The sequence below is a fragment of the Leptosomus discolor genome, chromosome 1, assembly GCF_034619465.1.
Source record: "Leptosomus discolor isolate bLepDis1 chromosome 1, bLepDis1.hap2, whole genome shotgun sequence".
Taxonomy (NCBI): domain Eukaryota; kingdom Metazoa; phylum Chordata; class Aves; order Leptosomiformes; family Leptosomidae; genus Leptosomus; species Leptosomus discolor.
Window position 1 is genome coordinate 185,151,051 of NC_141391.1, and position 15,796 is coordinate 185,166,846.

General features: G+C 44.6%; 1 protein-coding gene across 1 annotated transcript; it reads right to left on the reverse strand.

Moving 5' to 3' along the window:
* Positions 1–7,685: 7,685 nt before the first annotated feature.
* Positions 7,686–11,741, reverse strand: LOC104346752 (prolactin). Its single transcript, XM_086472402.1, has 5 exons — positions 11,675–11,741; positions 11,450–11,643; positions 11,212–11,319; positions 9,608–9,787; positions 7,686–7,880 (listed from the first exon to the last, which is right to left on the reverse strand). Exons 1-5 carry the CDS (start codon positions 11,739–11,741, stop codon positions 7,686–7,688), a joined length of 744 nt encoding a protein of 247 aa, XP_086328528.1.
* Positions 11,742–15,796: the final 4,055 nt, after the last annotated feature.

Below are 15,796 nucleotides of genomic sequence, written 5' to 3' on the forward strand. Positions count from 1 at the left end.
CTGACCTTAAAAATGAAATAGGAACTGATGGTAAGTAAAATGAAGTGAAGAGCACAAAGCTGAAGTTGTGCTCTGATTTATACATCTGCACTGTATACGATATTCATTAAAAACACACTGATAGACAATTTGTCTCTCATTGGAGTCAGACCGATTAATTTCTTATGTGCACGAGATAAGAATAACCGTGTTTCCCTCAAGGTAGTAAGTTGCTGTGGGTTCTTTCTGAAATTCGTTAAATGGCACAATAGGTTCCTAGTAGATGAACGTAAGTATGTTTTTTCCGTCTGTCCTCACTTATATCAGTATTTAATTAGTTTTAAATAGCAGGTCCGCTGATAACCCTGGTAAAGTATGCAGTACTAAAAAACAACCAACCAACCCTATAAAATATTCTGTTTAAATCACTTTGATGTGAATGCCTACTGGGAAATGCAATTCACTAACTCCTGTCTCTTCTCCTGTGGATGAACCTTCCAGCATTCTTAACTCTGAATTTCAGTGGCTTTTGTCAGACTGTTAGTGCAATTTCTTCTCTATTTCAAAACTGTAATGGTGATATGCAGAGTTTAGCCCAAATCACTAAGCAACAGAACTATAATTGCAAAAACTGCCACTACAGCCATCTCGGAGAAGTACTGAAGGAGATGGCGTACTGTAATAGCCGTATTCCTGACTGATTCCCATTTGAACTGGTGCCAGGAAGTACGCATTAGCATATGTCTGTATCGAGGACAGGACAATATTCTGTGTAATACAAATACCCTTATATAATATTATAACTGCATTACTTAAAATTATTTGCTTGCTTCATCCACTTTAAGGAAATCACTGTATCAATTTAAGTATAATTTTTTTGTTTATTTGCAAGGAACAGGAGCAGAATATTTTCTTTGTCATATATTTATGAATGCATTTGTTGAAAGACTAAAGGTATTTTATGTAACAGGCAAAACCTTTTTGAAAACATGACAGTTTTGTAAGGACTATTCATTTCTGGCACATTCATATATTTTGTAGTCAAAAGAGATGATTATGATAATCTAGTCTGTCTTTCCTCATCGCGCATGCCACAAATGTTTCCAAGTATTCCTGCCTTGAGCTCCAAAGCTTTTTGAACTGTATTGCAAGTCTTTCAAAAAGCTATACAATTGTTATTTAATGTTTTCCCTTTGGTGGATGACCTACTATTCCCCTTGTTACGTTGTATTATGTGGGAGGTGAAGTTTAGATACATTTGCAGCTAAAAAACTTGAGATCGCAGCGCTGAAGCATGTATCATAAACTTTATGCACAATCAGGCAAGTTTTGCATCCTGCCTTGTGCGTGTCCTGCCTTCTGAGTGCTCAACTGTGCAGTCCTAGTCTTGCACTGTATGTCATTCTTTGCACGTGATTTCCTACATTTGTTTTAAAGAAAAAATTACAGTAAAATTAAGAATTCGTCTCTTCCTGTGGTTACAAACCCTCATTAGTGTAAGCTGCCTACCCTCAGAAGGCACTTGAAAACTTTTAGTATGCCATGTGTTGTACTCTGTTCAGTAACGTGAGAAGTTTATTCCTATCTTGCGACTGAGATCCCAGAACAATTCGTATTCTGCCTAAAACCTTCAGGGACTGACAGACAGGTTGCATACACATGCGGGTGAATTTGGTGTCCAGTTGTGCTGTTGAAGTCATAGCCCTGCCCAACTAACTCCTACTTGAAGGACCAGCAAGTGTTGGTAGCCCAGATTCTTCTGAAATGGCATTTGCTAGTGTCTGCCGACAATGACAGGCATGCAGGTATTTCCAAATTAACATCAAATGATCAAGCGGAGGTACGTGTGTGTGTGTGGGGGGTATTCATCAGTGCTTCCCATCTTGGAGATCAGCGTATGGTGGGGGTGATTGGGGTTTTCCCATCTTGCCTTTCAGGGAAAGGGGAGTCTTCACAGCTGCTCGTATTCTTTTGCTGCAAGTCAATTGAGCATCAGTGTTAGAAGCAACGCTTCTGGAGAGGGGAGATGGGATTCAGAATGCTCCGTAGGAAATTGGTTCAGTGGGTGGTGTTGCAGGCACCGGATGTGAACTGCTGTCAAAACTGAGCTGATGTGCTCAGCAGAATACATCTGAAGGATGTCTCGCTGAGGCAAAGATCAAGCAAGGCTCGTGCAGAGTTGGTTTCACAGTTAACGATGTTATTTATACGTGCTTTAAATTGAGCAAGTTCTGGTTTCATTGTAGCCTATTAAAACTTACACCATTTCATGGCCCTCCAAATCTCTTAACAGCTTCCACCAGTATTCTTATTCCACAGTTAGAATAAAGTTTCAGTATGCCAGATAAAATATTCTTTACTTGAAAATGCTGATCAAGCTTTCTAAAAAACCCCAGAAGTCTACATATGAGTTTTGAATTATACCTAAAATAGTCTGATTTAAGCCCATGACACATACAACCTTGATTCCTCTCATTTTAAGTGATTTAAAGGAGAAGTTTCCCTTCAGTCCATACTGTGAAAACTTGGTAAATGAGACATCACCCAGTATAAGTACAAAAATATGATATATTTACAGTGCCAGTCTTTTCTGTGTGAAGGATCAAGCAGTACGTATTTGTTTTCATCTAATAGCGTATGCACACTAGTAACAAAAGAACAAAGAGAGCACAAATTAAATGCAAAATCCCCAGCAGATGTTTGAAGTGCTTCGTAACAGGCACGTTGCAGAGGTGTAAGGCCTGGAATGCATCTGGTATTATGGAGTGACATAACAGATACCGATGGCACCTCACAGTTAAAACCAGCACCATATTACTTTGACTTTGAAGACAGAACCTAGTGGAGGACCTTGCAGTGTGGTTGTAGGGTATCTGAGGTATTTCCTACGTGTGGCATTTTGAGACTATAGTTCCAGGCTGTAGAGTATTATGAAGGACATTGGTTGTGATCCTGGAGTTGGGGAGAGTTCAGGTACCTCAAATTGCAAACTGCAGTTAAAAACCCCAGCTCTTCAGAGGCCACAAACAAAGCGGATACTTGTACTCGCTGGGCACCTCTCTGTTTAGTCTGGCAGCTTGTCAACGCTAATGTAATAGAGAATACAGCAGGGAAAGGGAGAAAGGGCTGAGACTCTGTACTCGCTTTGTTACCAGAGCTGCAGGCTCCCGTGCTCTCGGGCTGTGCTGCGGACACAGGGGTCTTGCTGCCCCACCGAGCAGCCTCAGGAACGGGAGGGGCTTTTCTCACCCCACCTATTGGAGATCCTCCAGGTGGGTCTGGATGCGGATCTTGAAAGTCTGTTCTTAAGGTCAGGCCCTCAAAGGGTGTTCTCTGATACCTAACAAGAAGGTGCCGATTTCCTTTTCTAGGTCTGGCTCGTTGCTCTTTTAAAAGGTATCACAAATGACACAGATTATGGCAGTCTACATCAGGGACAGTCACATTTTACTGCATGTGAACAACTGTGAGACTGTGAACGTGAGAGGCCAGCTAGCTCCTCCATGGACCGCATCTAACATTGCTAAAAGCTGTGTTTGCTGACCACACCTGTGTCAGCACTTATACTTTGGTTGTGCAGATTTATAGTAAGAAATAATTTTCTGAAGGTTCTCTTGTTTTTATTGATTCTTTGCCAAACAGGAATTAATTGTTACAATCTGCTGAGAAGAACAGGACTGCTTTAAGGCACAAAACTGCATTACTAACTTCAGTGTCAGAACAATAGTACAACGGTCAAATGTCGCTCCTGAGCTGCAGTAATACATCAGATTTGTTTTATCCGCTGTGATTTACTAGGACTGGGTTTTAAATACCAGTTGCCATCACTGTAGCCACCCAGCTCCTCTGTTGAATATATGTTCCACAGTCAAAAGACTGACATAAATTAAGTACATTCATGTATTTCAGCACCCTCTACCAACAAGACTGTTACTGGTTTTCACAAACTAGAAGGAAAGTCAAATCAGTTCCAAGCAAGATAGCTGTGAATTCAGTGCCTTAAGAAAAGACCAGCGAGGAATTTGGGTGCAATTAACTTGAGACTTAGCTTTGGACCATGGGGATACCAAAAAGACCCTGCAGAGAAAGGTTCACAGTGAACAGAATTGCTGTTGACTGTAGAAGTCTTTAATGACCATGCTTCTAAGTTGTGAGCCTGACGACTGCTGCTGTATTAGGATAAACGAGGTACGTAAACCTGGATCTGAGATGCCCCTCACGCGGGCTTACACCTAAATTAATGGTCAGAAAATGGCAACTCCCGCTCCTGGGTTTTGTACAGATACTGGTGGCAATTCTAAGCAATGAAGCTGGGCATGGTGGGCGAGGATGTCACAAGGCAACATCTCAACAGTGATCCTCCAGCACCTGCCCAAACACACAGAAATCTCTCCTTTAATAAACATCCAAACCTTGAGGAATTTTTAAGTTTTTCGAAGTGATTTTTTTCTTTGCTTGTCAACATTTGAATGTAATACGAGGTACCTGAACATTAATGTGTATCGTTCAAAGACTGTTTCCATTTGTTTCTGCTTCGCTATCATACGTTTTTAAATAAGAGTTAAACTACAAGTGACACCTGTCAATCTATCATGCAAACATCAGCACATATTGAATTCAGTCTAAATTTAAGATACACTATGAAAACCATTTAGCACGTTATGAAAGGAACAAAATGAATTTTCAGTTACTGAGAGTGTCATATCTTCATTCTGAAAAAAATGGAAAAGTTGTGATGAGCAAATTTCTAGCATACAAAACCAACTGAAAAAGTTAATTGGACTATACCAAAATATCAATATTTTGGGGTTATCTCGCAACATTTCATGGAATAAGGTCTGAAGAACAATGGAGGTATTTTTAATTCTTAAATTTATGTGACTGACAAGAAAGTTAATGGAAACAGGTTGTTCCACAAATGGAAGTGACTTACCTATAACACCGTGGCTTACTTATAACGTACATTGTTACAGGTTAGTGCATGAGCCCAGCACTTAACTTGAAACCGATCCTGATTTTCTGATTTTCCATTGATTTGCAAAGTTGTTTCTCCTCAGTTAATGTTCTCAGATGCAAATGATGGGTTCTCAAACTCCAAAGCGTTTGATTGCACAAAGCAATTTTACATTTTCAAATATTCCTAACAAGTTCTACTGCTGTCTTGGAGAGAAATCATGCAGGAGATGAGGTGTTTCCCTGTGTAAAAAGCAACCATCGCTGGTATTTCTGTTTGAGGCATTGGTGGCCACAGAGAAAAAACATGCCCTTTTCAGCCGGCTGCCCAGTTGTTTTCTCAATCAAAAGAGGAAGCAAGGCGATGTTGGCAATATAGGAAGGCTTTTGTTTTACCAACACGACTCGCTTCAGCCAAAGGCAAATCTTGAAATACAACACTAATGAGTATGAATGACTATGGATAATGCTTCGGCGCATTGTTGTTGCTCCTCCTGTGGCACTCGCTTCTTCATTTTCTCTATTCTCGCATTTCTCTACAGCAAAATGTTCCCAGGGTTTTCCTCTTGGAAGGAGATGAGAATTATTTTTACGGTCTGCTCCATTTGCAACATGTTTCCCACCTGACCCTCAGCTCCAACCCCTGGGGTGTCTTCCCAGCTACAGAAGTCCCTGGTAGCTTGATTTTCGAGTCACCTTGCAACTCGCTCTGAGAGCCCTGCTTGCAGGGGCGTGGCCACCACCCGCGGAGCCACGGCTACCACCTGCGGGGACACGGCCACCATCCGCGGAGCCGCGGCCACCTGCCGCCCGCGGGGACACGGCCACCCCGGCCAGCGGGGCCCCGCGGCGCCCCCCCGTGGCAGCGCAGGGCGCAGCGCATCAGCCCCGGCCGCGGGGCTCGGGCCGGGCCGGGCCGTGCCATGCCGGAGCGGGACAGTGCCGGTCCCGGGGCGGGGGCTTCCTTCCGTCAGCGTCGTTTGGCCCAGTGACCCCTCCCTGCCCGTCACCGTCCGCTGGCGGTGCGGGGTGGCCGTGGCCGTTCTGCCGCGCGTAAGGCCGCCTCTGCGGGGTGCGGGGGGGTCGCACCCCAACGCCGTTGTTCTCCTTAACGGGTGCGCGTTTGCGCAGCCCCAGCGTCGCAGAGACGGCGGTAATCCCTGGCTGGCAGAGGCGGCACGGCGCACCAGCGTGCTGCCCTGCTCCGCGGCCGCGGCTACGCGAGCTGGCGGGATAAATGCTGTAATATTAATTGCTGCTGCGTCTTCGGGGACTGCGGACAGACGCCGGCAGAGCGAGCATCCCTCTGGTTCCGTCTGCTTGCCCAGAGGACCCTTCCTTTACTCTCTTTGGAGCTGTGTCTTGTTCCCAGAATGCATTCAAAACTTACACGATTGCTGCTATTTCGTTACACTTTTGTAGTATCTTAGTGCTTAAGGAATTGCAGCTAGTAACTTCTTCAGGGCAGGCACTATATAACCGATTGCATTTCTACCAGACCTGGCGCAACAGGGAGCAGATGAGAGTTGTGGAGACTCACAGCTTCTAGCTGAGAAAGTACATCAGCTGTCTGCTAGGTAGCAGATACCGTAGGATACCGACAGTTAGCGATGTAACTGAAAAGGCTGCTCCTCTGTTCTGCATAAATGTTTCTTTGAAACATTTTCCTGCTGAGTTTCTCAAGCCCAAATCCAGTATCATTATTAAATAATCATCAGCATTTTAGTCTCCACTCTTGGCAGTCCGAGCTCCAGCTATTGTCAACAACCATCAAGATCAGAGGAGGCCAGAAAAGAGCATTCAGAGAAGAAATGGTCGAGAACATCAAAGATAAATCCATGTTGATTATAAATGCCTGTTCAAACGGCTCATTTAGGATCTGAATGCAAAGATATTTTGTTCTGTAAACAGCCATCAGTGCCACCCCACTGCTACAAAAATGTGATTGCTATAAAATATCTGACAGCTTTCAGATTTTTATTTGCTATGGAGTTTGCCAACATTACTGTAAAACCCAAGCCTTGTGTCAGCATGTGCTATGGGAAAGAGACTGCTACCTTAGCCACGCTCAGCCCTCCAACTGAAATGGTGCTTGGACCAGAATTCTGACTTACCTTTCATATAGAAACTTTTTCTTTAGGAATTACCACTGAAACCAGTGTAGCCATTACAGGCATAAAAGAGCATTCAGAATGAGTCCAAGCGCTAGGACTAGGTGTTATGAGGCACATGTGAAGGCCCACAGAAATTAGTAAGAAGTATGACGTGAACATAAAAGTCTGCCATGGGCCCTGCAGTTACATGAACTGCTCAAGAGCAATGCCACTCTTCAGTGTTAAGCAATATTCTACAGGTATCTTTGTATGTAGAAATATTTTTACATAAAAATATACTTTATTGACAGTATAGAGATGTATTTGTACCAAGGTTCAACAAACTGAATTTCACTTTCAACTATGTATGTATCTCAGCTGTGTGAATCAGCCATAATACAGTCTGTCACAGCGTAATGTGCAAGGATATTTATTTATCTGCTGCAAGAGTGCTCCTGCTTATCCGATGCATTAACCTGCAGACACACATGATGCTTTATTTAATATTTCATCTGCATAGGTCAACTGTGTCAAGTAGCTGCCAAAGAATTTAAACCCCACTTTCCTATCAAAATTACTGTAAATATGATGAATTTATAAATTCTACTTTTTCATCTTTATAAACAACATGCTGAAGAGTACTTGTCAAGAGATTACAGCTCAACAACTATTCTCTGGCATAATCCTACATTTAAGAATTTTTAAGTAGCTTTGTACTTTATTGGAGTCTCTCCTGAAACAGTGAATAAAGTCAGAGTCACTCATCGTGTTTGCTTCATTACTAATTGATAAACCAGCAGCTTCAGATGATGCCATTCCATTTAATGAATTACTGATGATCCCCATTGACTGCATCTGTATTGAAAACAGGAAAAGAAGTACAACTCATAACAACATCCACGACAAATCTTTAAAATCCTGGTGCAGAAGTCAGCCAAGGCATTGCTATGTTGGGCTGTTTGACTTCAGACCTTTCATATACTTGCTGAAGATATACGTAAAGCTTCTTATGTAGAGTAACATTGTCTTTTTATCTTAGCGGTATCTCTACAACCTTTAGACTAGACTAGATCATTTAGACTGATCTGATATACTAGTAATGCAAGAATACTGGGGAATAACTCCATCTGAGTTGAAGTAGAGGAACCCCTGTTTGGTAATCATTATTTCCTCTTGAAGGAATATAGCAAATCAGTCTTGAGATTTTTTTTTTAGCCATTCATTTTAATGAGTTTTGTGATGGGAAGCTTCTAACATGAGCATTCACCAGTGCTGTTTAACATGGTGAACTCTGCAGGCTGTTACCACCTCTCAGAGTAGGAGCCTCACAACAGAACCAAGCTTAGAATTAGTGTCTTACAGAAAAACACAGCTGCAAAATATTGGACTGCATTTGCATTGTTTGCTTCATTTTTAAATTCTATTTCTACCTTGTGGTATGTCCATGGTACAGAGAGGTCAAAACACCAAAGCTTTCCTTCTTAGTAATTCCTTCAAAGCTGTTACAGAAAAATAAAATTAACTAAACGTACCAGAAATGTGTAGCTAGTTTAGAGTTTGATGGCTTGCTTGAGTTCCAGAATGAAGCATACAAAGGTCAAGCTTTGAGGCTGAACACCTCTAAACTTTAAGGCCATTTTGACCCAGAACCACAGCTGCATGTGGAGGATGGATTTTCCATTTGTAACTCTGAATCATCCTGATCAGGGCTGCATTTTAGAGCAGGTACAATTCCTCCTATTCTAGCGATGAGCTGCTTATTTTAAAACTTGTATTCTCCACCTGTGTTCATAAAGCTGAAAGGTGATCTGCTGGTGTAAAGTGTTGGTTTATTACTTTTTAGTGAGAGAGACACCTTGGACGTGTAGCCATTTCAGAGAATGGACACACAGCCCTCATTTGTTTAGCCAAAACTATAAATAAGTTTAGATATGAAAGCACAAGAAATAAAAAGATCAGGATTTCTAGCTGCTAATAAGAAGTCAGAAATGGAAAATTACAAAAATAACAAAAAATTACATGCAGTAATTTATATATGATCTGCCAGAATTTGGAATGGAGTTTTGAAATTGTTTTGTGACTGGCATCTGAGTAAAGCAACGCGCTGTTGTCTTGAAGAACTTATCCGAGCATAAAATTGTTGCCTTAGGAAGGAGCTCTTTGCAGCAGACAGCAGTGATACTTGAATTGCTTAGAATATAAATCCAAATAAAACTGAAAACAATAATTAAGTATTTGTCACAGTCTACCCACATCTCCTCTACTGCCCCAGAAAAGTCAAATTATTAATGCCTCATATATGAAGCTGTAAGTAGCTCTAGTCTTTGTACTTGTGTCTTTCTTTCATGTATTTTATATTAATAAAATATTGCTCTACACATATGGACATATATAATGTCGTCTACATATCTGCCAATCCATAAACTAGGTCACATGCTTTGACTGAAGAATTCCTGTATCTGGATCAGAGCCTCTGTTGGCATTAAGGCTACAGCCCAAGCGAGGACATTGCCCACCCCCCCACCCCCCCGTCACTCATGCCACATGACCGGTATAAATAAAAGCTACATCAAAAATCTTGCCTTTTCTGTTACTTTCTCAACTCCAGTCTTCAGCTCATGTAGCATATTGCTGATTTGCTTAGCTTTGCTAAGGCTGTCATCAGGGAGCTCTTGATGGTGCTCAATATGCTGGTTAAAGTGGGAAAGTGGTTCTTTCCAGGCTTGCAAAAGTTTCAGTATCAAGTGAGTTAGTTCTTCTCTCTTAGAAGTTAAAACAGTAAAGAATTGCTGTGTTAGTTTGCAGCAGGTCATATGAACACTGTTGGACAGTCTCATTGGGAAATCTCAGCAGGATTAAGATTTACATCTGCATCTCAATAGTTTTCAAATAGTCAGAATTTAAGGGCCATTCTGTCTCCGTTCATTTGCTTATATAAAGCAACACCCCAAAGTTGTATTTGTCTTGTTTTCGGCTTTCTTAAACTCCTAAGCTCTGCAATACCTAAAATAGTGAATCCAGCATTAGCAAAATGGTGGCATTCCTATCAAAACTATTTGGTACTGAAAAAGTTTTCAGGGTCTGCTAGATGTCTCAAGAGCCCAAGAAGCCTCATCTAGACCTCTCGTTGTGCTGCTATGGAAGTGCAGGTTCTTCCTCACACCTGCCTTGTTGGAGCTGTGTCGGTTAGAGGCTGGCTGCAGACACGCTTCCCAGAAGGTGCCTGGTGGTGGGGGTGGTTGCTTCTCCAACAGAAACTCAATGGCCGTGGGACCTCTTTTGCAATACAAGTTCAGAAATAAGGCTGACTGGTTAAAGCTTTCTGAAGGAGGCAGGGCCTCATTTCCCATTGCCCTTCTAAATGTCTTGGGGGAAGCTCCTCACTCCATCACAACCAGAAAGCAAAGTGTAAACATTCATCTCCGTCTGTCTCCTCCCAGAGCCAAAAGTTTCTCCCACTGCTATATCCTCGACTTTACAATCTGCTTTTTCTCTGTCTAAAGAAACTCTTCCTGCTCTTCTCTAAATTAATAACGATTTTTTTTTCTCTTTGCCATTACATCTGTCTAAAACAATTTGCTGTTCTTTTCCCCTTACCTAACTACTGATTCCAAGATAATGACTGTTATTTCTTTCTCCCGATTGCTTTTTGTAATTTGCAGTGACTCTGATTAATTTATCTGCCACATGCACAGTTTTCTAAGTTTCTGTTCCACAGAGACCGCCACAACAAAATCAGAGGGATGACTGTCCGTCAGTCATTTGGACGGAGTACTACTGCACTACCCTTATTATTACTATTAAATATGGTCTGAGCATATGTAACCATATACAGCTTTTAAAATGCAACAAACTAATGATTCGTATGCAATACCTCTGTGATGTGCACTTGTTTGGGGTCAAAACTTATCAGCTTCTTCAATCGAAGCTGTTGATGAAGCATAGGAGGCATAAAAACCTCTCTGCCTAGCTCCAGCCCGACCGGGGTGCGGGAGGGACCACCGCAGCGTGACAGGTGATGCATTTGGGGGGCTCTGACGGGACGGGGGATTTCCCCCTTTCTTCAAGGGGGGGAAAGGAGGCGGTGTGACCCGCGGAGCCCCCTTCCAGCCCCCCAACCCCGCAGGGGCTGGCGGTGCCCCCCGCCCGCCCCATCTCCGCCCGTCGCCGCCGTCCACCCCCTTACCGGGATTTTTTGGGCGTACTCTTTGCCGTTGGGGGTCAGCATCCCCGACGTGTGGCACTTCCGAGCGGGCTTCCCCAGCTCGTTGTCACGGGGAGGAAAGTGTTTTTCCTATGGGGGAAGCAAACCTAAAAAGAGGCACCGGGAGCACCCCCCGCCCCGCCCCTCCCCTCCCCGCCGGCAGCTGCTCCCAGAGCGGCGGGAGCCCGCTCCGCGGCGGCGGGGCCGGCCCAGCACTCACCATCTCGGCGTAGAGCGCCGTGGAGAGGCTGTGGATCCTTCCCGAGTGCCGGATCACCCGGTCGAAGAGATCGGCCACGGTCAGGAGGCGGCAGCCGGCGTCCCCCGGGGCGCAGAGCAGCAGCCACAGCAGCGCCAGCGCCGCGGCGGCACCTGCGGAGAGCCCGGCGGCGTCGGGGGGCGCCGAGGGGGCCGCTCGGCCCGGCCCGGCCCGGCCCGGCCCGGCGCTCTCCGCCCCCCGCCCCGCTCCGCCCGCCCTCACCTGCTCGCCCCGCCGCCCGAGCGAGGGCCATGGCGCCGCGGAGGCCGCTGCCCGGCGCGGAGCGGAGCGGCTGGCATCGGCCGGTGCTAGCGTTGTCCCCGCGTCCCCTATATATGCCGGGTGGGGATGTGCGTGGCGTGGGGAAGGAGGCGGGGAGGGGGATCTCCCGGTCATGGCGGGTCCCTCCCTGACGTGCGCGGCCCGCGGCCACCGTGAGCCAGCCGCCCGCAGCGGGGCTGCCGGCTCGGCGGGCGGGCGGGCGAGTCCCCCGCAAGGACGGGGACCACCCCCACGCCCCGGCAGCCCACAGCACCCCGCAGAAATGGGCCTCCCGGGCTCTGTGGTGGGGGTGCCGCTGAGCCCCGCAGCGCCCTGGGGCCGGGGCCCGCCCGCGGGCGGAGCGGCGGCCTCTGCGCCCGCACAGAAGTGGCATGGCCGGGTCTATACCCCACGGCCACCGCGGGCGCACGGATGCGGGAAGGGAGACAGGGCAAATAAGCCGCTCTTGTCAGTGATAACGGGGGTTTATACAAGGACAGCAATGGGCAACGCGAGGGGTGAGAGAGATGCCTGGCCTGATGATGTTCATCTCTTGACCATCTCTTCGGTCCCACGGTTAAGCTCAGATCTGCTTTCCCCGCTCCCTCGCAAGTGGTCAGCGGTAAGTAAGGCCACTGAAGGTGTGACAGCTGGTGACTGCAGGTGTGGTGGTGCGCAGGTGCCTGAAAGTGGTTGGTGATATTCCATACGGCTAAAAGGTTAAGGGAGTAACACAGCAAAGCACTCGGATCAGGGTCTCCGAAGGGGTGCAAGTCCTGTGGACTGAGTTGCTGTCCTCAGTTTCTGGGCGTGAGATCCTGAGCAAACCTGCAAGACGTACAAGGAAAGTTGAGGTGTTTGTCATGAAGCTAACAACTGCTGACATGTTGAAGTAGGAGCTGCTGCAAGGTGACCAACAGAGGAACCTGAGCACAGGGTCTTTCTGCTGTGTTTTCTGGGTTTTGGCACCCTACTCCTTTGAAATCCAATGGGAACAGCTCAGGGTCTGGGAGAGCTGGAATCAGGCACCTTCTCTGCTTGTGGGTGTTCAAGCTGAGGCTGGCCAGGGGACTGCCATGACTGGTGTCTCTTATAACATGGAGAATGAGTCAGCTCTGCATGTCTTGTTGAAGTGTTTCAGTACCAAGGGAACAATCTGCTTAGAAATGAGGATACATCTGACATGAAATTGTCTTTCCTACTACCCCTGCCACCATGCTAGAGTCCTGTACCTGTTTTCTAGCCACTGAATCCATAAAATTTCCTTTATAGAAAATGGAAGGGCCGTACCTCCACCAGAATGATGAAGAACATCCCTCTCCCCCACCTTTTAAGGACAGCTGGGTGACTAGGACCCCTTCTGGAGGTGGAAGACATGAGTTTGACTAGCTCTTGACCAAGGAGAAAATTACCTTGGTCATCTATACTCTGTGCGGATATTGAAAAGTTGTTAGAAAACAAGTAGAGGCAGCTACTTCTCTAGACAAATCTTAAAACTTATTGTCATCTGCCACTGTATTCTCTATGAAATCAAGAGCCATTTCCAAAGGATTTACATTTTGAAAATAAGAACTTCTCCAAGGAGTTAGGTATCAGTTTCCAGTCTCTGACTAGGTTTCTGCATAGCTATCCACTGAGGTCCCAAAGCCTGTCAAAGCTGACACATTCTGGGGCGTGCACAAATCCAAAACACTGAGAGGCGAAGACCTTCAGTGCTGGAAATGCCAGCAGAAGTCACTGCTAAGTAGCCTTCCCCCCCCCATTCACATGCTTGTGCTCTCTGCCTGGGTTCTGTTTTCGTTGTTTGCATCTGTTTAAGGACTTGGCTCTTGTTAACAAGACAGGTATTTAAGTAGGGAAAAGCAGATTTTCTTTTGCCCAAAGGAAAGTTGAAAAGATAACACATGAGAAGAAATATTTGGATGTTTTTCTCAAACAATCGACATTGCCTTCATTTATACAGACATCTTGAAGAAAGGTTATTTCACACAAATCGTGTGTCCTTCCAGGGAACTTGTCTGGCTATGATGTGCGCTGAGCTAGCTAGATTTGATTTAGTTACGTGACTGCAATCTCTGAAAATAATTTACTTTTTCTTGACAGAGTTGAATCAATACAAGCAAATACTAGAAATCTCACTACTGGACCAGTCCACATGCTCCCCAGCCTCTACTAGCAATGCGGCTCAGCCAGCCCTTCAAACCAGTGCATCTCTGAACCCAACAGACCAATCTCACTTCTCTAAAATTCCCCAAAGTCACTTCTAAAGGTCAACGGTGCAATGGGTTCTTAAGATACTTTTTATCCCCCATTTTTTTGAATTTATAAAATTAGTTTTAAGAACAGTTCATTAAGATGTACTTAATGATGTATGCTATTCAGCAGAGGCTGTTCTCCTCTTTCCTCTGCTTTATCTCTAATGATTAAACAATGGAGCTAATTTCAGTGGTTAAAGTTGCTGATCCAGTTCTTAATGGAAATCATACAGTAAGCCTTGGTGATAGCTTTGAGCTCTCTGGTAGCTGATAAACTCCTTCTGGCTTGTGGTCCAACTGAAGGCTTGGAATAATAGTATTATTTCTGATAGCCATCAGAAAATGAGCAATCATGCATATGACAGGATCTGAAAAACATTAGTATTGTGCATATGGGAAGCACGTGGATAAATGACTTATTTTTGTTGGACCATAGCCATTTTCTTTCAGTTTTCATGTGTCTTGGAGAAAAATCTTATACTACAAAAGGTTCCTTAAAATGTTAAGACAATATTTGAGGTTTGAAGGAGCTGTGAACTTGTGCTGGGGAAAATGTAAATGACTTGCACAGCAAAAATTGCAGTACAGCTTAGAGGAAAGAATATACAGTAAATTATGAAGGTTTTTTTTTTTGGTTCCAGTTTCTAAAATGAATGATGTTTTCTTAATGAAAGATAATTCCTTGTTTAAGAATTGATTTTCCTGGCTCTTCACTGATATTTTAAGTGTATAGATGACATCAAACTGGAAGAAGTCACTTGCATTTTAGACTTCAACATGATCTTGAAAATTAGAGAAATGGCCTGAAGAAAGTAGGGTACAATTCAGCAAAGAAAAATGCAAACTACTATGCTTAGACAGGAGCTTAGACTGCCCAAATATGGAACAAGGCAGCAGTCGAACAGAAGGGGATCGTGGCTTGTGTGAAATAACAAGCTGAACCTAAATCAGTGGCATGTTACTGTTGCTTTGTGTTGCGTGTTCATTTGTTTTGCAATGTGGGTTATGTCCTTTGAAACGCTGTCTGAGAGACACGCAAAAGAGTTCTTCTGCCATGCCTTGCACTTGTAAGGCCTCCACTACAATAGTGTTGAGTGTTGAACATCCCATTTCAAGGGAGATATGAGCCCAGAGGAGGAAAGCAAGAATGATCACAGGTTAAAAAAACCCCATGGCCTACAAGGCAGTACTGAAGGAAGCAGGTTTGTTTACTTTCTAGCAGGGAAAGATGAGGTAAGGATACAGTTTTCAGATGTGCAGAAGGTAGCAACAGAGAGGAAGGGAACCAATTATTCACCACATTCATTATGGATACAAGATATAACAGGATTAAACTGCAGTAAGGGAGATTTAAAATAGAGATTAGAAAGAACTTCTTAATGGTTAGGAGAGTTAAGGACTGGATCAGGTTGCTCAGGGACACTGTGAAAGCTCCATCATTACCTAACCTTTCTTAGTAACTTTCGGACAGTGAGCAGTGGTGTTCATCCTGCTGTGGGCAGGCGGGTGAGTGGGCATCAGACCTCTCCACCTTCCAGCCGGCCAAAGCTTTATAATGCAAGACTAACTGGAGTTCATTATGTATTCAAAATCACTCCTAAATTTACATCACGAAGGAGTAAAAGCTGAAATGACAAGGTTTGTTTCAACAAAATACTGCCCACTATTGGTTTGCCTTTTCCCTATAACATAGCAACAGGCACGTTTTACAGCTCAAGAAGGGACAAGTCACACACTTTTGCTCTGAAAGTACTAAAGAGAAATTGGTGTTCAGAGCATGCAATGTGATCCT